The sequence below is a fragment of the Petaurus breviceps genome, unplaced genomic scaffold (genome assembly GCF_028583685.1).
Source record: "Petaurus breviceps papuanus isolate PSGF00001 unplaced genomic scaffold, PetGlider_PUasm1.0 151, whole genome shotgun sequence".
In the NCBI taxonomy this organism is placed as follows: domain Eukaryota; kingdom Metazoa; phylum Chordata; class Mammalia; order Diprotodontia; family Petauridae; genus Petaurus; species Petaurus breviceps.
In genome coordinates this window covers 20,218,386-20,244,661 of record NW_027185712.1, presented here as the reverse complement: position 1 = coordinate 20,244,661, position 26,276 = coordinate 20,218,386, and the positions used below count along the sequence as shown (strand labels likewise).

The following is a 26,276-nucleotide window of genomic DNA, read 5'->3' as shown; positions in this document are numbered from 1 at the left end:
TTTTTTGGTGTTATTCCTAGAAGATGATGTAGGTCTTCAGATAGAACCGAGCAACTTGTCCTCTTTGGTATTGGTGGTTGGAGCATAGTTAGTACTTTGTAAATAATAAAGTATTGGGGCGGCTAGGTGGCACAGTGAATAGAACACTAGCCCTGGAATCAAGAGGACCTGAGTTCAAATCCAGCCTCAGACACTTAACACTTAGAACCCTTGTGACCTTGGGCAAGTCACTTAACTCCAATTGCCCTGCCTTCCCCCCTCCAAAAAAGCAAAAAAAAAAAAAAACAAAACAAAACCAACAAAACCCTAGGTTAAAAAAATAATCTACCTTGGATGGTGTTTTGGTGTTGGAGCCTTAGTTGGAAGTAGAAGGAATTTAAAAAAAATAAATTGTGCAAAAATAGGAATTAGTAATGCTTAATTGATTGACACAAGGCTAATAGGAAGTAAGCAAAATTATATTCATATGTCCTTGTGTGTATACGCATGTGTATATACATACACATATACATATGCAACACTAATATAGGACAAATTTAAGAATACCTCAGAGGATTAAGCGATGTCTATTGATGCAATGCTTTTATTTTTTAATACCTAAGTCAAAGAAAATCTAAATAAGCTGAAAATTTTTATTTCAAAGTAAGATTAAACAAATTTTTGCATCACTTGACATTCCTGGACCCTTCTAGTGTTAAAAAGCCCTCAGCATCCTAAAATTCTTTCATTAACTGAGTACATTTATTTGATTTTGAATTAATATGAGACCACAGAAATAACACAGTTATTTCTAAGCATTTAGTCATTCTTATAAAAATGTTTAATTCTCTGCTACATTATTTTGGATTGATAATGTTGATACACAAGCATACTTGGAGCATACTTGACAAAGAACCAAAGTGTAGTATATTGTTCTATCTGAGAATGCTGCATTCTTTTTATTGAAATAATGGATTAAATGAATTTTCTATATTTCTCAGTTTGGGGCTGACTTAGTTTAGATATGGATCATATGAGAGGGCTAACATTTCCTCATCTTCTCTGAAGTTGAGTCACCTTTGCCTTCAGGTCTCCTGAGGCATCGCCATGCTCTCTTGGCTGTTGCCTGGGAGGGAGGGATAGTAGGTGGGCTAGCCAGTCCTGTGAGTTAGAAGGCAAAAGAGAATCCATTTCTTTCTACTAGTAGCAACATTGATTGACAGGTGGGGGCAGGTAGGAGTTAGGATTAGGTGTCCTCTGGAGGTCTATTCAGTAACTCAAGGTCTTGTTGGTGTTTATCCTCTGTATTTATGATTACATCTTTCCACAGCAAAATAGCATTTTACTCTCCTAGTAAGGCCAAGAAATATCATTCATTAACCTGATTGTTTCCCTAACTCAGCCTTTGGACCAGTAGACTGGACATTGACCTGCACATTTTTCCTAGCCCAGATTTATCCCAAATTAAGTGAAGTTTGATTGCAGATAACTAACTTCTTGATGACTTTATAGCTGAACAAGTGAAGTTTGTTCTGTGAAAGTATTTTAATCATTGGTTAATGTTTCCTCTTAGAGTAAGGACAGAGGAGAGACAGATAAAGAAAAGCTAGCCAAAAGCAGTAATCTCCTTGTAATCTTATCAGTTAGAGTATAACAGAAGTCTTTTTTTAGGCATAAGCTTTACAAAGAAGCTGGAGATCTTTCCCCCATCCCCCCAACCACTCTCTTTGCCTTTAAAACTGTGCCTTAGGTATCTACTTTTCAGTGAGTTAAAAACCTTTGGTTTCTTCTAGACCAGGAAGTACAATGACAAAAAAACTATGATAAGTTAGACTGGGTTTTTTTTTTTTCTGTTGAACTTCACATGCTAGTGAGAAAAATAACTGGTACTTTCAGGATGTTTTTGGAGCCAAAGTCATCCTGATTGAAATGACCCAAATGACCTGTGTGTGTGTGTCTCTGGCCCAAATGGTGTGTGTATGTCTGTGTCTATCTGTCCCAAATGGGCTGAGCATATATGTCTGTCTCTATATGTCTAAATACAACCCAAGAACAAGACCTAGGCTCCTTGGCTTACCCATATTCTTGTTCCCCTCCCATATTATCCCCATTATCTTTGTTATTCTTCTCCCATTGGTTCACCTCTTTCCTCTCCTCTTTGGAGAGGTTTTGGGAGGGAGAAGATGAGGTGGTAAATCTATCCAGTGTCTGTGGGGAAGGGGAAGTGGAAAGAGAGTGAGTCTTATGCAGGAGCTTCTGCCTGTAAGCACAGTGTTATGAATGGGGGACCCAGAGGGAGCTGCTCCTTCCAGCGCTGAAGACCAGAAGGCTTTGACTCCTGCTGGATAGAAAAACCTGGCACCCAGTAGAACACTTTGAACTTCAGTGTTTTGAGAATTCTGTTGCCTCTTGAGTCTAGAACGGTAAGAGCACCAAACCAGTCCCATCAGGAGCCATGAGCAAGTGAGAGGCATCTTCCCTTTGCGGTGTGTGTCCTCTAGCACAGGGAGTTAGACATAGGAGGTCTTTTGTGGTTCTCAGAATGAATGGGGCACTTTGCTTCTACACCGTTAATACACTCTCTTTCATTAGGTTCCATGCATGTGCTCTCAAGCTGCCGTTTAATCAGCAAGTCAGAAAAAACCCTGGTTTTTTTCTCTCTATCATTTCGGACATTGCATCATGCTGCTATTCCATTCTGAAAGCCAAGAATCCAGGTATGTTCAGATGAAGTTGGGTAATAATTGATTTGGGCTTTTATTATTATTGCAGGCTACTGGGATGAATTTAGTTTTGTTAGTGGTTCCTGTAAATGTACCAGTATCTGATAAACACTTGAGTGTTGGGAGAAGGGAAGAATAAGCTAGTAAGCTTTTAATTACCTTTTTTTTTAATATAGAAATTCCAAAACATAATTGTCACTTGATTGAACTAATAATGCTTTATGCCCCCAGGTCAGGCATTGGCCTATTAATTCAGTGCCTAGTGTGAAATGCAGGATTTATAAAATTCAGATGTACTGTGAAATGCAAGATAATTTCCTTTCCTTATGACCGTTAGTAGTCAATGAACAAACTTAATCAGTTAGCTAAACAATTGTCTGTTTTTATTTGAATTACACACTAATCATAATTTGGTAATTCTTCTTCAAAATGCCTATATTCAATTTTTTCCCAGTCATATGTGTTTTTTTTTTGTCACTAATGTGTTTATCTGGACGTACATTTCCTAAGAATTGTTAGCAGCCTGCAAACTGGACAGAGAGTTGAATCTGGAGTCAGGAAAAGGCCTGAGTTCAAATTTGATCTCTTATACTTCATAGCTTTGTGACCCCGGACAAGTCACTTAACCTCTGCCCCAGTTTCCTTACCTACAAAATGGGGATAATAATAGGACCTACCTCCCAATGTTGTGAAGATAAAGCACAACATTAATGCTAGCTGTTACTATTAAATGTGAATGCATTGTAGAAAAGGCCTAATATAAATGAAAAATATGAAGAATAACAATTAATTTCCAGGAAAAGGGTGACGTCATTCCAGAACTAGAAAGCAGACACAGTGAATATTGTACAACAGTAATAAAAATATCACTGTACTGGACGACAGGAGACACAGATTCCAGTCCCACATTCCAGTGACATATTAGCAAGTCACTTTACCCTTCTAGGCCCATTTCCTCATCTGTAAAATACTGGGGCCCCTTCTAGTTCTAAAAACCTGTGGATTTTTTTTTCATTGTCTTCCATTTTGCATTGATATTTACTGCTTAAGTACCTGAAAAAAGTTAATTGATAGCCATGATATTCCAGGAAGGTGGAAGGTACTAACATAAACACTCAGGATGATCCTGATGGGCAGTTTTGCAATTGCAGAATGACAGGGGAGGCAGCTTTCTGAGAGCATACCTCAGCAATATGGCTGACATAGACATTTTTGGTAGCTTTATTGCTATGTGCTGTTCCATTGCTCATAATGTAATGGGGAATATCTTGCAATAAATCTAAATAGGGCTGTTAAGAAGAGGTACTGTGCTCCCCAGGCTTGACTTTTCCCCTTAGCCCTTCCTTTTAATAAGGGACCAAGATATAAATGACCTTTTTCCAGCAGGGCAGTTTCTCTCTTTTTTTTGGTTCTTGGATTTGTTTTCTGCAGGATTTATCATTCTTGTTTCCTTCTGCTTGCATTTTCCCTTTTGAGTAATTGTATTTGAGAAACTCTCACAAGCTATTTCCTCTATGTGTTATGTTACCTAAAGAATTAAAAAAGACTATATAAGTGCATGATTTGATGATGATCCTAGTCTGTAAACTGAATTTTGTGAAGTTTTTTTTTTTTTTGAAAAGTCACTTGGAATGTCAGAGGCCCATTGAAAAATGTATTTAAGCAAATTCCTAAATGAAATCTCTTGTGAGATCTTCCTGAGGGTCAACCTGCTCTACACTTGTCAGATATGCAGACAATCAGGGGAGTGTTGGCGAGACCACTTAATTTTTTTTGTATAGTTTTAAAAACTGTAGGTTCAGAAGGATACATATTTTCCGATCTGACTATGTCAACATAAATCTGTTTTGCTTGACTATACTTTTGTTATAAGGAAAGGCTTTTACTGGGGGAAGGGAGACTTAGAGAGGAGGAATATGAAGCAATAAATAAGGAAAAGAAATAAAAGCATCAACAAAGTATTTTAAAATATACAGAAGAATACATAGTAATGTTCAGAAGAGAACACAGACAAGCAAGGCAATTTTATTACTACCACCTCAGATTTAATATATTTAAAAAAAAAAAAAGAAAATATTAGCCATGAATAATTATGGCTTAGGCTTACTTCAATCAGCATGAATTCTCTCCCTTTGTATATAGAAAGGAAAATGTGTGCCTGTTGAGATGCACTGAAATTGTAATACATTGAAATTGGGGTTATGCAGACTTAAACTCATATGTTTGTGTCTCCAGGAGCTACTCTGGGCGCCAGAGGAGCCTCAGGTCCATTTCCTTTTGAGGCAGCACGTTGGCTGTGCTATCAAGCTTTCTTGATCAAGCTGACGAATCACCGGATAGTCTACAGGAGTCTCCTGGGAACTCTTAAGATCAGTAAGCAAATGTGTGAAATTAAAATTTTTGCCACATTGTTAAACAAAATCCTCATGAATCTGTCATTCCATTCAGTTGTATAGGCTAATGTTTTCCAAACTTTTTATGCATATCTAACTAGTGTGATACATAATGAGAAAGCTTGGAGGCCACGAGATTAGGGGAGAGTTCAGATGAATCCAAGACTTCAGGTTTGATTGGTGTATTGCCCAGTTTTTGTTGTTGCTCAGGCTTTCTCAGTTGTGTCTGACTCTTTGTGACCCTATTTGAGGTTTTCTTGGCAGAGACGCTGGAGTTGTTTGCCATTTCCTTCTCCAGCTCATTTTATAGATGAGGAAAATGAGGTGAAGAGGGTTAAGTGACTTTCCCAGGGTCACACAGCCAGGAAGTGTCTGAGGCCAGATTTAAACTCGGGAAGATGGGTCTTCCTGACTCCAGTCCCAGCACTCTATGCACTGTGGCGCCACCTAGCTGCTCATTTAGCTTTTATTATGGCCTACCTAGCTTCAAACTGTTCCTTAGCTCTAGATTGAACTCTTAATCCCAGCCATGTTCAGAGAACTGTCATTGATCATAGGGAAGCCTGAGTGAGGGAGTATAGATAACTATCACAAATGCCCTACTCATAGTGAGTCCATAGCAACCTCTACTTTTAGGAAGAAAGGCACATTGGTCCCTATTAGAAGTATGCATGTGGCTTATGGGAAAGAGGACTGAGCTTAAGAGTCTAGAAATCTGAGTTCTATTCTAGCCCTATCACTAGCCATACAACTTTAGTTAAGTCATTCAATCTTTCCGTGCCCCTCTAAGGAAATTGGCCCTACTGAGGACTTCTACTGTATAAGCAAATCAGATCTCTCACATAATTTACCCATGTCCCCTCTCCTCATATTATTGTTTGATCTAGTTCTAGAGGGCAGCTAGGTGATGTAGTAGAGAGAGTGCCGGGCCTAGAGCCAGGAAAACTCATCTTCCTGAGTTCAAATCTGACCTCAGGTACTTACTAGCCGTGTGACCCTGGGCAAGTCACTTACTCCTGTTTGTCTCAGTTTCCTCATCTGTAAAATGATCTGGAGAAGGAAATGGCAAGCTACTCCAGTATCTTTACCAAGAAAACCCAAAATGGGATCACGAAGTATTGGACATGATCAAAAAACAACTGAATATATAGTTCTAGAAATGTTATCAATAACTCCAAGAAGAAGACAAAATAAAGGGCATTAATATAGGAAAAGAGGAGACAAAATTATTTGCCAATGACATGATTTTTTTTAGACATGATGATTTACTTTAAAAATTCTAGGGAATTAATAAAGATACTAATTGAGATAATAACTTCAGTAAAGTTGCAGGCTATAAAATAAACCCGTAAAAATCCATAGCATTTCTGTATAATAATAACAAATCCAGTTAGCAAAGCACATTCACAATTACAAATACTCCATAAAGAAATAAAAAACAACTTTTAATATCTGGGGAGATATTTAGTCCCATATGCCAATATAATAAAAATGATAATACTACCAAAGTTAATTTACAAATTTAGTTTAACTACCAAAAGAATACTTAATAGGATAGGTAAAGTAATAATTCATTTGGAAGAACAAAAAAACCTAGAATATTAAGGGAAATGGTGGGGAAAAAAGTAGGAAAATAAGGAAATAGCTCTTCCAGACCTCAGACTATATAAAGTAGCAAACATCAAAACTATTTAGTACTTATTAAAAAATACAAAAGTAGGTCACTGAAATACACAATATAAAGAAGAATCCGAAATAGTTGAACTCAGTAACTCAATGTTTATTAAACCTGAAAACTCCGATATCTAGGGAATAACTCCTTGTAGACAAGAACTGCTGAAAAAAACTGGAAAATGTTCTAACAGAAATTAGGCTTATGCCAACATCTTACACCATATTCCACAAATTCAGAATAAGAGATTATACCATTAAAAATTAGAAGAAAAGGCCATACATATATATATATATATGTATATATATATACACACACACACACACACACACACACACACACACACACACACCTTTTATAGGTATGGTTAGGGGATGAATGGGAGCAGCTAGGTGGTTCAGTGGATAGACTGTTAAGACTGAAGTCAGGGAGACTCATCTTCCTAAATTCAAATCTTATTAGCTGCATGATCCTGGATAAATCACTTAACCCTGTTTACCTCAGTTTCCTCCTCATCTGTAAGATAAGCTAGAGAAGGAAATACCAAACCTATCCAGTATTCTTGGCCAAGAAAACCCTATATAGGGTCATGGAAAGTCAGACATGATTGGAAAAAAAAAAACAACTTGACTAAACAAAAACAAAGGGGATGATTTCTCAACCAAGCAAAGCATAGAGGCAATTGCAAAAGACAAAATAGATACTTTTAATTATGAGAGATTGAAAAGCTTTTGTGAAAGTATATTTAATGCATCTAGGAAAAGAAAGGAAGCAATCAGCTGGGGAATATCTTTGCATCAAATATCTGATGCACAGTGAAGTAAGTAGAGCAAGGAAAACATTTTAAATAATGACTTCAACGATGTAAACGTAAGGAGCGACAACCACAGAATATTTGAAACCCAGTGTTGTGGAGCTAAAAAACAAGCTTGGTCCTGAATAAGAGCCATGGGAAGGCTTTTTTCCCTTCTCCTTTGCAGAGGTTGGGGTCCATTCAGTGTCAGTCCTCTGAAGTCATGATTGGTGGTCATATTAATTAGAATGATGAAGTTCAGTTTTGTTTTTCCTTCCCATTATTGTGGTCATCATATAGAGATATAAAGTGCTCTTCTGATTCTGGCTGCTTCATTGAATCAGAGAATTCAAATTTTCCCAAGTTTCTCTGAGTTCTTCATATTTATTATTTCTTACGGCTGAATTGTATTCCATTTTGTTCACAGTTTCTTTAGCCATCTCTCGGTTGTTAAGTACCTACTTCCCATCCAAGAACTTGCTAACAACAAAATGCTGCTATAAGTACTTTGCTAGATAGAGGACTCTCCCCGAATGCTGTAGTGATACTGCTGGGCAGAAGGATGAGTATAGGTCCAAGGTACTTCCATTCAGCTCTAGAACCTAAGAAGTATGAAAGAATCCCATGAAGTATGTATGGCACTTAAGTTTACTAATCTCTCCTCCTCATCTAGTCTCGTACCCTGTGATTTCCTAGACCCTTAGAATATCCTTTTCTTGCTAGTTCCCTGTCTCCACAGATCAGCACCTCTTTCTTCTCCCACTCCCAGCTTGCGATTTACCCAACTGCCCATTATGGAAAGGGTTCCTTTTATCATCCCAGGCTCTCTCACATCTTATCAGGATGCGTTTTGTTTCATGCCATGACTTTTGGGTCCCATTTTCTAGTGTAATCAGTTGCTATCTGTCCGAAGTGGGGAAGAGAGAAAGGGGACTCTGTATACATTATGAAAGTTTTCCCATCATCCAGAAAAGAAAATTCAACTAAATACTTTAATTCTAAATTCCTAAGTTCACAAGATATTCTTCTACTCCACCTCCTACATCCTCAGAGTTGAGTATTTGTTGCTTCAGGCAGAAAATAATCACTTATTGGCCAAAAAGACAAGAAACATAATTTGACTTCTGAAGACTAATCTAATACTATTTATTTGCAGACAGACTGCAGTTGTTACGGAAGATCCCAAAGAGTACAATTGAAATGCTCAGGACAGCATCGGACCCATCATTCTCTCGAGATTTCAAGATGATACTAGATTAGCTACTTGTGTCATTCATTTCTCTGGGTTGAATTGAGATAAATAACAGGGGCTGTACTAGAGCGCCTCTTTTCTCTGCCTCAGGCTCTAATTAAAACTAACAATTTTTTTTTTCATTAACAGTCTTTATCTCACAGTGAGAAAAGGCCCATGTTTCCTTGTTATAGGGTCTGAATCCTGGGCTGACTTTCTAGTTAATATCTCTTAGATAGTGTGGTGTTTTTGCCAGCTCTAACACATCTTCTGTATAGCTACTAATGGTGTCTCATTGCATTTGGGAATATACCCAGCTGTTGTATTGACTTGAAATTAAAGTACATATAAAGTGTTACAACTTAAAGACACCTTAGAGGTTATCTGTACACTCCCCCACCTCTTTATTTTACAGGTGAGGAAACTAAACATTTTCTTTTGTTTTTTCATTATTCAAATGGAACTGTGTCCATTGAAAAAGATTGTTAGAATGTAAGCTCCTTGAGAGTAGGAATTATTTTGTTTTTTGTGTTTGTATCTCTGTACTTAGAAGAGTAATTGTCAGCTAGGAGGTACTTAATAAACACTTGTTGATTGATTAATCATAAGAGTCATAGATTTAGAGCTGGGAGGAACCTTAAAGATGTCCATAGCCTTCTCTAGCAGTGGTCTCCAAAGTGGTAGGTATGGCATGACTTCAGGGGATGTGTGATCAATGTAAGGATTGGGAAGGTGGCGTCACACTGTCCTAGCAAGCCGATGGTAGAGTTTGTCTCCAAAACAATCATACCTATGCTTCATCCACTATAGGCAATCCTTTTTCCAATCCATCTTGCTGTCGTTCAAGCTCTCAATATTTCCCCTTCTTCACCAGGCAGCAGCCTCTCAGGGCAGTAATAACCAAACTGGGATTAGACCTCTACATCAGCAGCTGTAAAGGTACCATTGGGGAATTCCTCCCGTCTCCAGCCTGCTCTCCCTCTGCCCCCATCCCACCCCCAGATCACCATGACTATGACAAGTACCCTTCAGAGGGCTGGCTCATCTCTCTGGGACAATGACCAGGAAATAAAAGGCCTGCCTTTTTTTTGTACTTAGTAAGCATCAGCTGAGTAGCATCACCAAGACACACTTCACAAATCTCACCATTCTTTTTGTTCCACATCCATCCTTCTGGCCACCCAGGTCACCACCTCAGTGTCCTCCCATATAGTATAATAATAGTAGCTAACATTTCTATAGCACCTACTGTGTTCCAGGAATTACACTAAGTGCTCTACAGTTATCTCATTTGAGCCTCATCAACTCCCTGGGAGGTAGGTGCTATTATCCCCATTTTAAAGATGGGGAAACTGAGGAAAATGGGGATTAAGTGACTTGCCCAAGATTCTATCGGTAGTAAGTGTCTGAATTCAAATTTGAACTTGGGTCTTCCTGACTGCGAGCCCAGCACTTCATGTGCTTCACTTTTAACAATTTGCCAAACTTTGTTATTTCTACATCAACACACTACATCTTCCACGTGTCTCTCCCCTTTGTCTCTACCAACATTCAGGGTTTATCACCTCTAACCTTTGATAAACTGCTAAGTTCTTTTAATGGTCCAAACTGCTCTTTCCAACAAGGTTCTGTTTAGTTTTTTATGCGTATCTCCTCTAGTGGTGTGTGTATGTGAGTACTCCATCTCTATAGTCTCCAAACACCCAAAGCTAAGGATCTCCCAGAAGATACTGGAGCCACACATTCTGGATATACAGAGACACAACACAGCAAAACCGAATAAAAGTGTGAGAGAATCTGTATTAAAAATGGCATCAAGGAAATGTGTGCGTGAACAAGGTGAACCAATCAGTGAGAGAGTGGATAGCCTCCATGCCTCTCACAATTTCAAGAAAACATGAACCGAGAGGGTGGGTGGGCCCTGATGCTGAATTAATGGGAGTCTGTGGGGAATGGGATTTCTGTCATCAGAGAGAATACCCAGATCCAAAGATCTCAGATCTCCTGGAATGCCAGAGCATCATACGTTTCCCCTTGTTATGTTCTTCCCACCTATTGCAGATACCCACTCTCCTCATTTCTCCCTTCTCTCACGGATTCTGGCACTTAGGGGTTTTGCTGCCCATATTGGCACCTAATTGTCTTCTCTTTGCTCAGTGAGTACGAGTTTATGCTCCTAAACTAGACTGTAAATTCTGAGGGCAGGAAACATGCTGGCTGTAGGAAGAATTCTCGTTAAAATTGGTTCATGTATACCCTATAACAAATTGCTTACTGTTTCAGGTAGGAAGGAAATGAGGGAGTGAGAGAAAATTTAGAACTCAAAAAAAATGTTAAATGAATGTTAAAAATTATCTTTACATGTAATTGGGGAAAAATAAGATACCTAAAAGCAAAAAAAAATTGTTTAGTTATATTTCAATGTCCAATTCTTCATGACCACATTTGGGGTTTTCTTGGCAAGATCTTGGAGGGGTTTGCCATTTCCTTCTTCAGGTTATTTTACAGATGAGGAAATTGAGGCAAATAGGGTTAAGTGACTTGTCCAGGTCACACACAGTAAGTGTCTGAGGTAGGATTTGATTTCAAAGATGAGGTTTCTATACTTCAGGGCCCAGCACTCTATCCTCTGCATGCCTCCTAGTTGCTCTTAATAAATATTTGCTTTTTGCTTATAATAACCAAAGAAGAGCCAGTGTAAGTAAGAAAGCCTGATTATATCACCAAGTGGAAAATTATTCTCTGTTGTAATAAGTATTAAGTGTCTTCTGTGTTCCAGGCATTTTACTGAGTGCTTGTCCCTGACCTCAGGGAGCTTACTTTCTGTAGGGAAAGAACTAGCCTTAGAGCCAGGAAAACCTTGTTGAGTTTCCAATAAGGTGCCAAGTAGGCTTGATTGATAAAAAGAATTTATCAAAAGGGAATCTGGGCATTCCCTATATTCATACCAAATAAGGACAAGTTAGGAGGGCAAGGGGTGATGGGGAAGAGGAAAGGCCTCACTAGGAGGTGGCATTTCACCTGGGCTTTGAGAAATACCAGGGGTCCTATGAGACTTGAGTTAAGGAGGGTATGCGGTCAGTCATGGGAGGCAGTCATTTTTTATACCTTGTATAAAGGCAAGGCAATGGGTGATGAAATGTGTAGGAGTGCATAAAATAAAGGAATAATGTGTAATCAGGCTGGAAAGGTAGGTTGGGCCTTTATTAGCAGAGAGGAGTTAATGGATGCTGGAGGTAATAGTAGCTACTGGGATTTATGGAGCAGGGGGACGTGATCAGACCTGCCCTTTAAGAATATGCCTGGCATTTGTGGAAGAAAGGTTGGCCATGGACAGAGACTGGAGGCATGGATGCTAATTAGGCCGTAGTACATCTGAGAGGTAATGATGGCTTGAACTAGAGTGATGGCTGTGTGATTTGGACAAAAGGAGGCAGACCCCGGGTGTGAAGGTAAAGGACTCGGCAGGTGATTGGATGAGAGGGGGAGGGGAGGGATACTCAAAGACTGGGAGCCTGAGAATTATGTCATCCTTGAAGTTTGGAAGAGGGATGAGTTTTTCAGGGAAAGATAATGAATGGTAGATAATTAGCAGTTGTCTGCTCTCTGTTCTCATTCTCCTTTTCTCTTTCTATGATTTGAAGCCTACAAGGATACATCTACAAGGGAAAATAAAATGAGCATTTTTTGGCAGAATGTCTAGAATGCTGGGCTTGGAGTCAAGAGGATTCATCTTCCTGAGTTCAGATCTGGTTTCAGACACCTACTAGTTGTGTGACCTTGGGCAAGTTACAACCCTGTTTACCTCGGTTTCCTCATCTGTAAAATGAGCTGGAGAAGGAAATGGCAAACCACCCCAGTATCTTGCCAAGAAAACCTCCAATGGGGTCATGAACAACTGGACGACAATGGAGTTTCCGTGCTAGACCTGTGTGACATTCTCGGTGCTGAAGATGTATTCTCCTTTTGAGCCCATCTGTGTATTTGATTTGTTTTGTAAAGTGTTTTCTTCTACTAATGTAGGTATGCCCTCAAGTGAAAGGAAGGTGATTTCCCTACCTACAGCAGGCCAATTACTCATTATATGGGGGGTGTTATCTCTTTTTTTATATCTGTTCCAGAGGAAAGCATTCCAAATGACTGAGTACAATGCATTTATTATGACCCAAAGTCCATCAATGCCCATCATAAAGCCATAGAAGGATACCTGGTACCAGATTCTTTGTTTGAGTCTCTCTGTGAGAGGAAGAGTAAAACTCCCTCTTGGTTAGGTCCTCTGGGGACACTGGCATGTAGGCATTCAAACAGACATTAGTATACTTTAAAAAAAAAAAACCCAAAACCAACCAACTTCAATGCATTTAAAGTTCAAGTCCCCAGAACTCAGCCAAGTTACCTACACCAACAAAAACCCCTCTCCCCAAATCAACCATGACTTTCTGAAAGGGCTACAGGGCTATAGTAAGGCAGACTTCAGAAGGTTCAAAATACTAAGATCCAATAGAAGGAAACATGGAATACACAAGACAGTAAAGTAAGCCAATTTTTTTTTAACGAGGAGACATACAATTTGAAGGACAATCAGGGAGGGTGGTGGAAATAGGTCAGGTCATTTGGGGTTCCAGATGGTTCTGGGCACAACCTACTGGGGTCCAAGGAGATGGGGCACACTCACCCAGTAAAGTCTGAAGGTTTGGGGCTTTTTTGAAAATTAGGTTCTTAAATGGGTTGAACGGGACCAAGCACTGGGGGAAGGGAGCATTTGCTGATTCCTGTTAGTGGAGAAATAGAAGACATCTAGGGAATTGGTAGCTAGCTGATATTCAAACCCCCCTCTGCTGGCGATAGGGGGCATTGACCATGACTGTAGATCTGACTGGGTGAGATAGGGGTTTTTGAGCTCTGGGGCGCATTCATTGATAGTTGACTGGGGAGGTGACCAAGGTCTTTACCAAAGCTCTAATTGGTATTATTATCTTGAGGAGAACAAAGAGCTCCATTTTTTTGTGACGTCTTCTTTCATTAGAATGTAAGTTTCTTGAGGATGGGGACTTAACTTGCTTAATTATATTTGTACCCCCAGGACTTAGCAAAGTATTCCACATAACAGTAAGCACTTAAATAAATGTTCTGTCTTTACAATACCCTCAATAAATGGTTATCCAGCCTTTGGCTTGAAAATATCTAGTGAGAGGAACCCATTACTCTTCCATGGGGCTCATTGTTAGGAAGTTTTTCCTTCCTTAAAGTCTCAATCTGTCTCTACTCACTCGTCTGTTCTTAGTTCTGCCCCTTACAGCTAAACCAAACAAATTTAATCCTTCTTTCCCCAGATACCTTTTCCAGATGCTTGAAGATAAGGTATTATCTCTATACCCCCTCCCTTTACCTGCTTAGTTCTCACCCCCCACCCCAAGTCTTCTCTCCAGGTTTAACAAATTTCAGGGACAGTTTTCAAGTCTTGATAAAGCCTTGCTAAAGAGTTTGGGTTTGGAATTAGGGTTTTTTGTTTTTTGTGTTTTCTTTTTCCCCTCAACGTCACTAAGATTAAGGAGACGGTCACAGAATATGAATTAGGATTTCCAGGCAATCTGATGTTTCTTCTTTCAAAGAAAGGATACAGGCTTTTCTCTGGCTCCCAGTGTTACCTGTGGCTGGGTTTGCAGATAGACCCTGGGCTCTTTTAAAGGGACTTACCTGGGAGCTTTCCAAGATGACCAAGTTGTACTTCTCCAGACTGAACTTGAATAAGTAAAGCCATTCACAGAGTTGTTTATTGTAAGAACGGAATGAGCTTAGCTCAGCTCTGTTTCCCTCTTCCTGCCTCACCCCACTATTCTGAGAATAGAAAAGCACAGGTCATTCAGCACAGATTTAGAGTAAGAAGGGGGCCCTTAGAGGTGTCCTACTCCAACCCTTTCATTTTACAGATGAGGAAACTGAGAAACCCAGAAAGGTTGTTACTTGTCCAAGGTCAAAAAGCTTTGACTCTGAATCCAACATTCTTACTACTACACTGCACTTACTGAGCAAACAGCCAGGAGAAAAATGGTTTTAATTAGAAGTTTGCCTGAATCAGCTGTTGAAAGCTTATTGGGTAACCACATCTGCCTCCTTTGTAGGCAGGCAGCCCCCGCATCTACCGTGTTTCCCCGATAATAAGACACTGTCTTATTAATTTTTTTGGACAGAAAAACACCAGAGGGCTTATTTTCAGGGGAGGGCTTATTTTAATGAACATTGACAGCAATTTTAATAAACAGGTAAATGTGAACAAAAAAATGTACCTTTATTCAATAAGCAAATCACTGGGGAAGAACAGGATGACGCGCTCACTGCTGCAGCTCTGATTGGATGCAGCTCAGAGCGCGGCGTGCGTTTCAAGGGGGGCGGGGAATGGTGCATACAGAAGGTACCGTAATGTAGCATGTAGCGCAGGGGATCACCTTCACTACAGTAGCAATCTCAATAGGGCTTATTTTCGGGATAGGTCTTATTATCGGGGAAACACGGTATGTGAAGGTGCCACAGTCACGCCTAGCTTCTGTAAAATCCTTCTGTGTGGTCTCCTCTTTTTCTCCCTAGATCTTTGCTTCATCTTGTGTCACAGACCCCTTAGACAATCTGGGTGTTCAGTACTTGGCAGATGAGCGTATGAGGATTTGACCCTAACCCTAACCCTCGGGCAGTCTGGTGAGAGCGCTGTTCTAGGGAAGCCAGGCTCCTACACTCAGTTCCCAGGTGGGTAGGTTATCTTGGTAGCATTTCTTGGCGTCAGTGTGACCCCACCTTTAGTGGCAGTTATCTCGAGGGGCTTTTCATCACACTGACCATTTCTCAATACTGGGAAAGCATCCTAAAGCACATGCACCATGGATGGTTAGTCATTAGTAGCATCTTTGGATGTAGCAGCTAGCCTATTTTGAACCTTTTGTGACTCTAGGGTTTCATTCACTCACCTCTTTATTCAAACAATATTTGTTAAGTTGGTGCTATGTACAGGGTGCCTTGTTGGGGACTGGAAAAGATACAGAGATGAATAAAGACATGGTCCCTACCCTTGATGAGTTTATTATTTTGTTGTTTGGTTGTTTCAGTTGTGTACAACTCTTAGTGACCCCATTGAGGTTTTCTTGGCAAAGATACTGTAGTAGTTTGCCATTTTCTTTTCCAGCTCATTTTACAGATAGGGAAACTGAGGCAAAGAGGGTTGTGACTTGCCCAGAGTCACACAGCTAGTAAGTGTCTGAGGTCAGATTTGAACTCAGGAAGATGAGTCTTCAGTCCCAGCACTCTATCCACTATGTCACCTCGCTTCCCTTGTTCATTATCTAATAGGGCTAATAAGACATGTACATAAACAAATATATTTTTGTACATTTTATTTGGATTGGTATCATTTGTGAAGCTAGATGATGGAGCTTTCAGTAATCATCTCCTCCATTTATGGTGAATTTTCAAAAATGGATCTACATGGCACAGCCTTGTTGATTTAGCAACATCTGGTACCCTTTATTTAGCAAAGAAATATTTGCAAAAGCTTATCGGACTCATTCGAAGAGGTGCTGAGTACTTACAGAGGCCCTGACCAGCTAGAGCTTTTTATGACCATGCAGGAGGAATAGTAGGGACCAGATGAGTCATCAGAAGCCACGAGTTCCCATCTCAATAAACATTAAAGAAGTAAACATATCAGTGTTGGGAGCACCACACTTTGGTTGCTGGGAGGAAGCAGGACAAAGGTCAGCAGCTTCACAGTGCAGGGATTTGGGGTGGGGGAGGTAAGGAAAAGATTGCCAGCTTTCCCCAATATCTCCAGTCTTTCCCTTGAGAGGATTTGCATGCATCCAGTCTAGCGCATGGATGTGATAGGGACTGAAAGGAATACCTTATTACCATACCTATATCTGGTGCCTTTGCTGTTTTGCAAAGTAGACCCCCCAGGATGATTTGTAGCAGGAAAATACTGTTAAATATTTAACAATTAACTCTCAAAAAAAGAGCAAATTATGTTTTAAACTTTGATTGACAGCACTAACATTTTTCCATCACTTTCTTAAGTCTAGAGCAGACAATCAACAAATCATTAAATCTAGGCCTGATTAAATCTAGTTTACCAATTTCCAATGTGTAAATGTTCATGCTAAAAATATAACAACTGGCTCACCAGACAGCAAGAACTAGCTCCATCACACCCCTGATTTGTAGGAATTTAGGAAACCTGGAGTCTAATAATACAGGAGTTAAAGAGGAGTTTTTGAACCATAATTCAAATAAAAGTTTAGACCAGTGTTTTTCAAACTGATACAAAGAACCCTGAAATATTCCAAACTTGTATTTCGTTTGTATTTCTCTGTGTTGTTTGTTAATGTGTACTAAAAAAAACAATTTTAGAGAATTTTTCTACAACAGATCTGCTAAAATTTTGTTTAAAAGGCCCCCGCTACCCTGGAAAAGTTTGAGGACCACTGAGTTAGACTATGAGAATCTGAATAGCAGCAAAAGAGTTTGGGTTCAAAAGACAGATCTTACTAAGTCTGAGAACTTCTGCTGGTTAGCTGGGACCAAAGAACGAGATGGCCGCTGAGTCTTTGTGCTAAAAGACCTGAGAACTCCTCTTTTGTGGACTAGAAGAAGACTCGTAGCGTCAGCAACTCACTGGAGATGCCAGCAGAGAAGCAGAGGGCGGCACCTCCAGTGAGCAGCCTGCCCTGTAGCCCAATGACTTCAGCAGAACACAGGCAGCTCCATAGAAAAGCAACAACAGTTGTGGAGCCAAGGCAGAAAGGTGTCCCATCCAGGAACCCTGACCACCCCCCCCCCAAGGAGTGTGAGTTACCCTGACCATGTGTCTTCCTTTGTCATCTCTTCTACTTGGAATACGGTCAACTGTGGAAGTGTGTATCCCTGTGTATGTGGAAGATATTTCTTTTCACTTACTTGTTTATTTTGTCAAAGTAAATATCTTTTACTTCAAACTAACATGTTATCTAATTGGCTAGTAAAAGAAAAACATTAGTAGAGGCTCATGAAGCAACAGTCCTTAGTGGATGTTGACCTGCAAAGGGCCTCAGACTTGGGGTAGATTTCAGAAGGACGTGGCCGTGTTTAAAGAGGGTGGGGGTAGATTAACCCTATACCACGGGGGGGGGGGGGGGAATTGAGGATGGTCAAGTACAGAGGGTTCTCTGGTACTTGCAGGAACCTTCAAGGTCTGCTGGTCAGAGACTGCTGTATAACTTTCTTTTGAAAGGGTCAGGCTCTAGGGGTAAATAGATTAGTGTATGGACTATAGACAATGTCCACGGATGTGTGACCGTGACAAATATGTTTGATAACCTTGTCCATCATTTCAGAGGTTCCAGTGGCTTCTGTCTTTAAAGAACAGACAAATCACCATATTGCTTAAATCAAATTTAATCATTAGGAGTGGCTTGAAAATAAGCAAGATGACTGACTCTTAGACTGCCATTTTGTCATCCTTAAATATTATATTGATTTAGATGTTTAGCACAAGGACACAGTCACCATTGAACTCCTTGGTACACATTTTCTTTTCTGTTTTTTCTCTAGTTGTTGTTATTGTAGCTTTACACTGGTGTAATTATAGGTCTGTGAAATAGACTCTAAAAAGGAGTATAGAGCTTAATTTAGAATATATGGTGAGTAGAAGGAGGAAGGAGATGGAACCAGAAGTAGTAAAGCTAATAGAAAACAAGGTAGGCATGAGCAACATGTGAATGATTGGGCAGGTAGAGAGAGCATGAGAGTGACCAGACAGTTAGTATGGATATGAGGGTCTAGATTCTTGTCTGTAGAGCAGCTGGTATCACCTGAAATAGTCCATTTTGAGGCACATTGGGAATATGCTGAGTCCATTTCTGGAATACTTTCCGTTGGTATGCATTATTTACTCGTGTCTGATTCTTTGCGACCCTCTTTGGGTTTTATTTGGGTGGTTTTTTTTTTTTGGCAAAGATATTGTCCACTGTGCTGCTGTGTATTACTGACATCCAAATGAGAAATTACTTATGAGCCACTAACTAAGGGAAAAGTGAGGAGCAGAATATTTTGGAGCTAGGAGAAAGAATGTTGTCATGGGTTAACAACTGAATAAACTTCTCTTCATATTGATGCCGGATACTGTCCTTGTCCAAGTGACAAAACAACCCTGACAACTCAAGCTCACGATGATTGCATTAATTCCCCTATTTCCTTCCTCTTTTGCATAGAATCACCCCTTCAGTCCTCTACAGATTCATTGGGTTTTTGCCATCAAGTGCTGGCCATGAATTCTTCCCCTTTCCTTGCCTCCTGCTGATTAGCTGAAAAAGTGCTATCCCGGGTATCCAAATGCAAGGAAGTAGTGACAACATCACACAGATGGCCTGCACCCAGCCAGGGTAGAATTTCTCCTGCTTGATTGGGAAACCGGCCTGTAGGAATAAAAACAAACACAAGGTTTGCTGCTGGCGTGCCCAGAGTGGCATGGGGAGGTGGTGTGGGCTGGTCCCACTGGTACCCTCATTTTGAGTTCCCTTGAATAAGGATCATTGACAGTAAGAAGAATTGAAATGGGAAGAGTGCTTCCCACCAACTGTAGCAATTAGATTTCTATTGTTTTCAGACTTAGAACTTTAGCTGTGGAAGGCACCTCAGCCTCCTTCCTTCCTGGGCTCAATGAGCTCAGAGTCCTAACTAGATCAGAAGAAAAATAAAAGTGTACTGTGCATTAAAGGTAAATGCTGGGATAAGACTTCTGGCTCCTGAGGATGCTTTCCCTGCAACAAAAGCAGCTTCAAGGACCTTATTACGATCAGGAGAGCATTGGGTACTTGAGAACCAAATTGGCTCTCAAATTAGCATAGTTTAGATGAGATGATGTCCTCAGAATCTTATTTAGGCTTTCCCAGTCAAAGTTGTTTTACTATTGCATCATTGATAAATTATCACAACCTCAGGGTAAAGTCTCAGAACTGTCCTATAACCATTACGCCTTTACAATGTCATTTTGCTGAATGCATATACCTCTGTAATTATTTCATTTAACCTTTTGTTTTTGTGGACCCAATTAGCAATGTTAGGTGAGGCATGTTTGTAGATAAAAAAACTGTGAAAACCATGTAGTGGTTATGATGTATTATTTGGGGTTGCAGCATGGTCTAGCCCAATGGTGTCAAGCTCAAAAAAGAACTGGATCTCTGCAGACCACATATTGACTTAGAAAACCACAAATTGACATCATCTGTCTTGTGTTTTAATTTATTTTGCTAAATATTTCCCAGTTACATTGTAATCTGGTTCTGGCACACTCAGGAATTTTGCAAGTGCATGCCACTTGTGAGTTTGACACTTTTGGTCTAGAGTCCATTCCCCTCATTTTATTTATTTATTTTTTTAAGCAATTGGGGTTAAGTAACTTGCCCAAGGTTACACAGCCAATTCTTTTTTGTGTGGGTGTTAAGTATCTGAGGCCGGAACTGATCCTGGGTCCTCCCAACTCTGGGGCCGGCGCTCTTACTCACTGCGCCACCTAGCCGCCCCTCCCTTATTTTATATATGAGGAAACTGAGGCCCAGAGAGATTAAATTTCTTTCCTATGACCACACAATTAGTGAGATTCAGGACTTGCACCCAATTCCCCAACTGTATATTTGGCATTCTATCTGTTGTACCACATTTGAAAGGATAACTAAGCACTGATAAATATTTATATAAAATTAGCATATCATAATATATGCTTACTATGGCAGTTTTAAAGTTTTCTTTCTATTCAAATAAAGGCATTTAATTTTTATCATTACTGCCCTTTTTGCCTTTAGAATTTTCATTGTCCTCTTATTAAGAGTCCAAATATATACTATACTCAGGTTTTAGAAAATTAAGATTTGGGGAAGAAGGGACAGCTTATGTTGCTATTGGTGGATCTGATTTGTTTTGATTATTTTGTGGTGGTTATCTAGTTTATAGATTCTCTGGGTCTTTGTTGCTATGGAGGTAGATTCTTGGTCCAAAAATATCCACAGCCCTAAAGTTTAAACTGATTCTAGAGATTTGATAAATCTGATTCTTTGTTGGGCTCTGAGGGACGAATGGTGGGACTCTGCATTTATTAAATAAAGAGACCTACATATTGTGGGTCCCAGGATCCATATGTTGGCTGCTTTTGTGCCATTAGGATGATGTAGGCTACAAAGATGATAAGCAGCAGCAGAGGACTGATGATTTTCCACGTCACCTGCCAGTAGATGTTGGGCCGCCTTCCTGTCATCCACTCCACATCATCACAGAACCTGCCACAGGAATAGAACAGTTCACATTCTTGCCCCACCTCTCCTTCCCTAGCCCTGGCTTAGAAGTTTCTTCAGTTAGACTCTCTAAGCAGGGTTATCTTTTCTTAATGTCACGGGCATCTTTCAGTTCCTCTTTACTGGCAAAGAATGAACACCCCTGATTCTAATAAACCCCACCAGACCACCCAGTGTATTTATTAAGAAAATACTCCAGGTTCCAGTTTTGGCAGTTCTGAATGTAAACGATACCTTTTCCTTCTCCCTTTTTGCACTATGAGTAGGGTGGTGACTATTATATATCATAGATGAAACCGTATTTTATTTGACTCTTTGTAAGAAATAGGCTATGAAGTTATCAAATTAAGTGCTGAAAAGCTTTTTCCAGGGAGGAAACCAGCAAGCCCTTTCAAGATGAAATGACTTTACATACAGACCCAGTGATAAGGTATGAGTTATCTGGGGACCAGCCCCATTAACTTCATGAAGGCTCAGTGCCAGATATTGCTTTATCAGGTGCTGAGTTTTTTGGCTTCACAGAATCATGAAGCCTTCTGCTAACAGGGGGAGGGGATGTGAGCTGAATAGCAGAGGGAATCGTCAACCATTGAACTCACTGACCTTTCAGTTACTGGAATAAGAAGATATAACAGGCATGTTTATATCTCTGCTTCATTCCTTCAAGTTTTCCTAAGACCACTCCCCAAATAGACAATTGAAAGCAAAATGAACAAGATGCAGCCTTACTGAACACAAACTGTGGTCTTAACCTCCCGGCTCTAATTTTTGTTTTGTAAGGGAAACACACTGCTGGTCCATTTTCTGCACTGCAGCTTAATGAAATCCCAAACTAATGGAGCAGCATGACTAAAATGACATTTCAGATCACATTTACTCTCTCTTGAAACACTATTTGGTAGATGGTCTGTTCAGCTGGTTTCAGGACATGCTTGAGATATATCCTTTCTTTCCATATTGGAATCAGCCATACACAAGGGGACAAAATATGATTCCTTAAGTCTTCATGTTGTAGAATGATTCTCTAGATGGCCCTAGGGCTACCAACGTTTTTGAGCAGGGACCAGGTTCTACTGGTATAGAGAACTTCCGAATGAAGAAACTCCCTCTATTAATGCAGGGAGGCATCTTCTCTTTAATTTATAGTCTTAGAGAGTTGCCTAGGGCACTAGAGAGCTAAGCACTTTGCCCAGGGTCACATATCCAGGATGTGTCAGAGAGGGGATTTGAATATTTTTGGCTATAAGGTGAGTTCTTTATTTACTGTGCTATTCTGCTTTTCATGTTTCTGATAAACATTTTTTGATCATAAAAAAACATATTTTACTTCTAGATTTCAATATCTCAATAGGTCCGTGACCTTAGAGATGGTTACATTCCCACTACTCTCTCTCCTGGTATGGGTCAAAATGCCTTCTCATCTTCTATAATTGTTATATGAATTCTCCCACAGACCAACAGAAAATCCGTGTAATATGCTAGAGGACTTCCTCTAGGTCCTTTTGTTTTGTGGGCATACTTTAGGGTTTCAATGAAGCCTTTAGAGGGAGATACTTCTAACTGACTGTGTTCCTTACCCCTACAGGCAATCTGACTTCTACTGGGCTGCTCCTGGGCAGTGGGCCTTCCCCCTCTTCACTTTACCAAAGGGAAGAGGGCAGGTGTTTGGTTGGTAGGCCTAATCTCAGATCCCCTTCAAGAATTATTGAGGAGTTCCCTACTCCCTGCAAGAAGAAAGAACTCCAAGCCAGGTTAATGTTACCTTTTCATCCCATAAACATAGGTGACACCAATAACTTCAAAGAAGGCAAAGATCAGCAGGTTCAAGGAAGCTGCATAATTGTCAAAGATTTCAAGCCAATAATTGCCAGATTGTAGTGTGAAACAAAGAGCAGAGAGGCAGGAAATTAGGCACATCACAGCTGGAAAAGGAGGGAAAAAATTATGTTGGTGGGTGGGAGGGAAAGGAAGAAGGGGAGAGGGTATGGTATCCAGGGGCAGTAGCAACCATACTTTTCTACTACCTGCAAGCATCTAAAAACACTTTTCACAGAACCTCAGCTGTCAGAGTAGTAAGGGGCTTCAGCCTATACCCACACTAAAAATCATCTCTAAAACATAGATGACAAGTCATCAGCCAGTGTTTGAAGAGTGATTGGAAGTCCACTACCTCCAGAAAGAAGGAAGGGTGCCCATTCTAATCTGGGATAACTCTAATCCCTAGGAAGTGGTTTGCCCATCTTTAGATCTTCTCCTTATTTTCCCTGCCCTTCTCTTCCCCTCTGCCTTTCCCTTCCTCTCTTCCTTTTACCTCTCTTCCTTTCCTCTCTTCCCTTCCCTTTTTCCCTTCCCTTCCTCTTTTCCCTTCCCCCTCTTGCATTCCCTTCCTCTCTTTGCGTCCCTTCCCTTCCCTTTTCTTCCCTATTCTTTTCATCTGTTCTACTTCTCCAGAGCTAAAATACTGAGTAGATAGGAGGACACGGCCTCGATTAGGGGTAGGAGTTAGGCCACAGATGGGGGGAGGAGGACTATTCTCATTCTTTTTCTCTGCCTCAAGTTCTGCTGGAGATGGCATGAGAACCCCAAACTTGAAGGGCACATGATGTTGGGCCACCTTTTTTATATTGGCGAAAACCACTCAGAGATCCCCTAACCCTCTTAAGAGGGTTATAATGTTACTAAGCCTGTCCATTAGAGGAGGAACCCAGAAAAAGGGGAAGGGGACAGAGAGGGTGACTCAGACTGATAAGTAAACTTGGAGGGAGAGTGTGGGGTGGGGGAGAGAGAGGAGAGAGAATAACAGGTGAGTAATTAAGAGTATTTTAAGAATGACCTAATTCTTCACTTACCTGTTATTAATTCCTTGGGGACTGACCTGGGTAGAATTTGCATGTCTAGGATTGGTGTCAGGACTCCTTCCATATTCCCAAACATGGAAGAAAGACCCAAGGAAAACAGCATCCCAAAGAAGAGCACAGCCCATCCAGGAGAGCCAGGCATGTGAATGATGGCCTCTGTGAAGACAATAAAGGCCAGGCCGGTACCAGAGGCGCTCTGTGGAACACACAGACACAGACACATGCACAGTCGTGTGGCATCCTGTGGTTTGGAAGCTTTGGTTCAGAGTCAGTCAAGCCATAGGGCTGGAGGAGATCTCAAAGGCCTTCTAGTCCAAACCCCTCCTTTTACAGATAAGGAAACCCCGGCCCAGAGGGCCTTGTCTAAAGTCACCCCGGTAGTGAGAGGTGGCAGAGGTGAGATTTTGGGTCTGGTCTTGTAGAAATTAAATCAGAAGTTCTTGTTTTTTGGGGTTTTTTATTTTTATTTTTGGAGGGGGAAAGGTGGGGCAATTGGGGTTAAGTGACTTGCCCAAGGTCACACAGCTAGTTTTGTGTTGTGTCTGAGGCCAGATTTGAACTCAGGTCCTCCTGACTCCAGGGCTGGTGCTCTATTCACTGCGCCACCTGGCCACCACTAAGTCAGAAGTTCTTAAGCTTTCTTGTATCCTGGATCCCTTTGGTAGTCTAATGAAATCTATGGACTCCTCAGAATCACATTTCTAAATGCATAAAATATGAGTAAGAAAGAAATGAATTGTATTGGTGACACAGTGGTTAGAGTGCTGGGCCTGGAGTCAGGATGACTCATCTTCCTGAGTTCAAATCCAACCTCAGACCCTTAATAATTGTGTGACCTTGGGAAAGTCACTTAACCTTGTTTGCCTCAGTTTCCTCATCTGTAACATGAGTTGGAGAAGGAAATGGCAAACCACTCCAGCATCTTTGCCAAGAAAACCCCAGATGGGGGTCACAAAGAACAGGACTGAAGGACTGAATAACAGCAGTTATCAATTTTTTTTAAAACAAAGTCATAGAAACCAGTTTAAGAGCCCTTCAAATAGCAGGATAAACTTTTCATTTGTCTTGGAGGGGATCTGGAAACTTATCTTCTTGACCACAATTAGGCAGCCTAAGCAGGGTACAGATGGTCTGGACTGACTTCAGCCTTTATTTTTTATTCTCTGCTTGCGCACAGAGTATATGTATACACACTTCTTTCATGTCTCCACTTATTCTACATGGGAGTTTGGACAAAACACTAACCTCTCTTGGTCTCCTCATCTCTGAGATGAAGAGGTTTGAAGAGGAGACCTGGAAGGTGAACTTTCCAGCTTTTAACCAAAGAAACCGTCCTCATTTCTTTCCTCTTTCTATTTCACCCTCCTTCAGTTCTTCCCCCATCCTCCCTTCTCATCTTCTTTTTCTTTCTTTCTTTCTTTCCCCTTTTCTTTCTCCCTTGATAGAGGTATTCAGGAGGAACACAGCCAAACTTCAATGCTGAAGACATCGGAGTCCCTTGGTTGGAATCTACACTAATCTTACTTAAAATTGCCGCAATTTGTTGATATTGTGGAATGAAATATGTGTGTGTGTGTACATTTTTTTCCAGCAGATGATGTTTTGAGGGAATGATTAAATGAAACAGGCAGCAGTGTGGTACTTGAACCACAGATTTCAATTCCCTTTAAGTGCACATTGGTAGGGTCCTCGTGAGTGAGGACATAACATGATTTTCCCATTTTACCTATGGAGTCAATAAGAGATTATAATTGACTGTGGTCATACATTAAATTAATGGGAAATAAGGGGGAGAATTCATTAGCTTTCCATCCCCTTTAACTGAATTTACCACGAGTGCTTCCTCTGCCACTGGGGCGGAGACAAAGGGAGAGAGAGAAGGGAGAAAAGTCGCATCCTTAACTTCTCCCTTGTGTCTCTGTTGCTGCTTCTGTCAAATGAGAAGGTTGGACACGGCATTCTCTAGAGCTCCTTCCAGTAGTGTTTAAAGTCCTACCTTCTTAACTGCCTTTTCTTTTTCAATTACATGTAGTTCACAGACTCAGTCTGGGAAAGGGCAATATCAAAATGGATTTTGTGGCCTCCTATGATCGCATGTCTGAATCTCTGAATTGGGGAAGACTTCTAGAGGCCTGGGGCTCCTAACCTGGGGGTCCCCAACTTGATCTGTCCTGCTAGAGATAGAGTTATGGGCATCTGTGAACTTTACTGGGGGGGGGGAATTATATCTTTATTTTCCCTAATCTCTGAGCAAAATGTGGCATTTCCTTTTTAACCCATAATTCTGGGGGAGTGGTTCTCTATGCTTCCCCAGACTGT

General features: G+C 40.6%; 2 protein-coding genes across 6 annotated transcripts in view; one reads left to right on the top strand and one right to left on the bottom strand.

Moving 5' to 3' along the window:
• TERT (telomerase reverse transcriptase) overlaps positions 1–9,393 on the top strand; it is a 52,062-nt gene extending 42,669 nt beyond the window's left edge. For all 4 annotated transcript variants that reach the window (XM_069076442.1, XM_069076424.1, XM_069076434.1 and 1 more), the window contains 3 exons: positions 2,572–2,696; positions 4,938–5,075; positions 8,717–9,393. In XM_069076442.1, the coding sequence (XP_068932543.1) occupies positions 2,572–2,696; positions 4,938–5,075; positions 8,717–8,820 (367 nt within the window). In that variant the 3' untranslated portion in view covers positions 8,821–9,393. The remainder of the gene's footprint in view (positions 1–2,571; positions 2,697–4,937; positions 5,076–8,716) is intronic.
• Positions 9,394–16,390: 6,997 nt separating this feature from the next.
• The window catches only part of SLC6A18 (solute carrier family 6 member 18), a 59,245-nt gene continuing 49,359 nt past the window's right edge, over positions 16,391–26,276 (bottom strand). For both annotated transcript variants that reach the window (XM_069076390.1, XM_069076400.1), the window contains 4 exons: positions 23,949–24,153; positions 22,862–23,021; positions 20,922–21,084; positions 16,391–19,227 (listed from right to left, as the gene is read on the bottom strand). In XM_069076390.1, the coding sequence (XP_068932491.1) occupies positions 19,042–19,227; positions 20,922–21,084; positions 22,862–23,021; positions 23,949–24,153 (714 nt within the window). In that variant the 3' untranslated portion in view covers positions 16,391–19,041. The remainder of the gene's footprint in view (positions 19,228–20,921; positions 21,085–22,861; positions 23,022–23,948; positions 24,154–26,276) is intronic.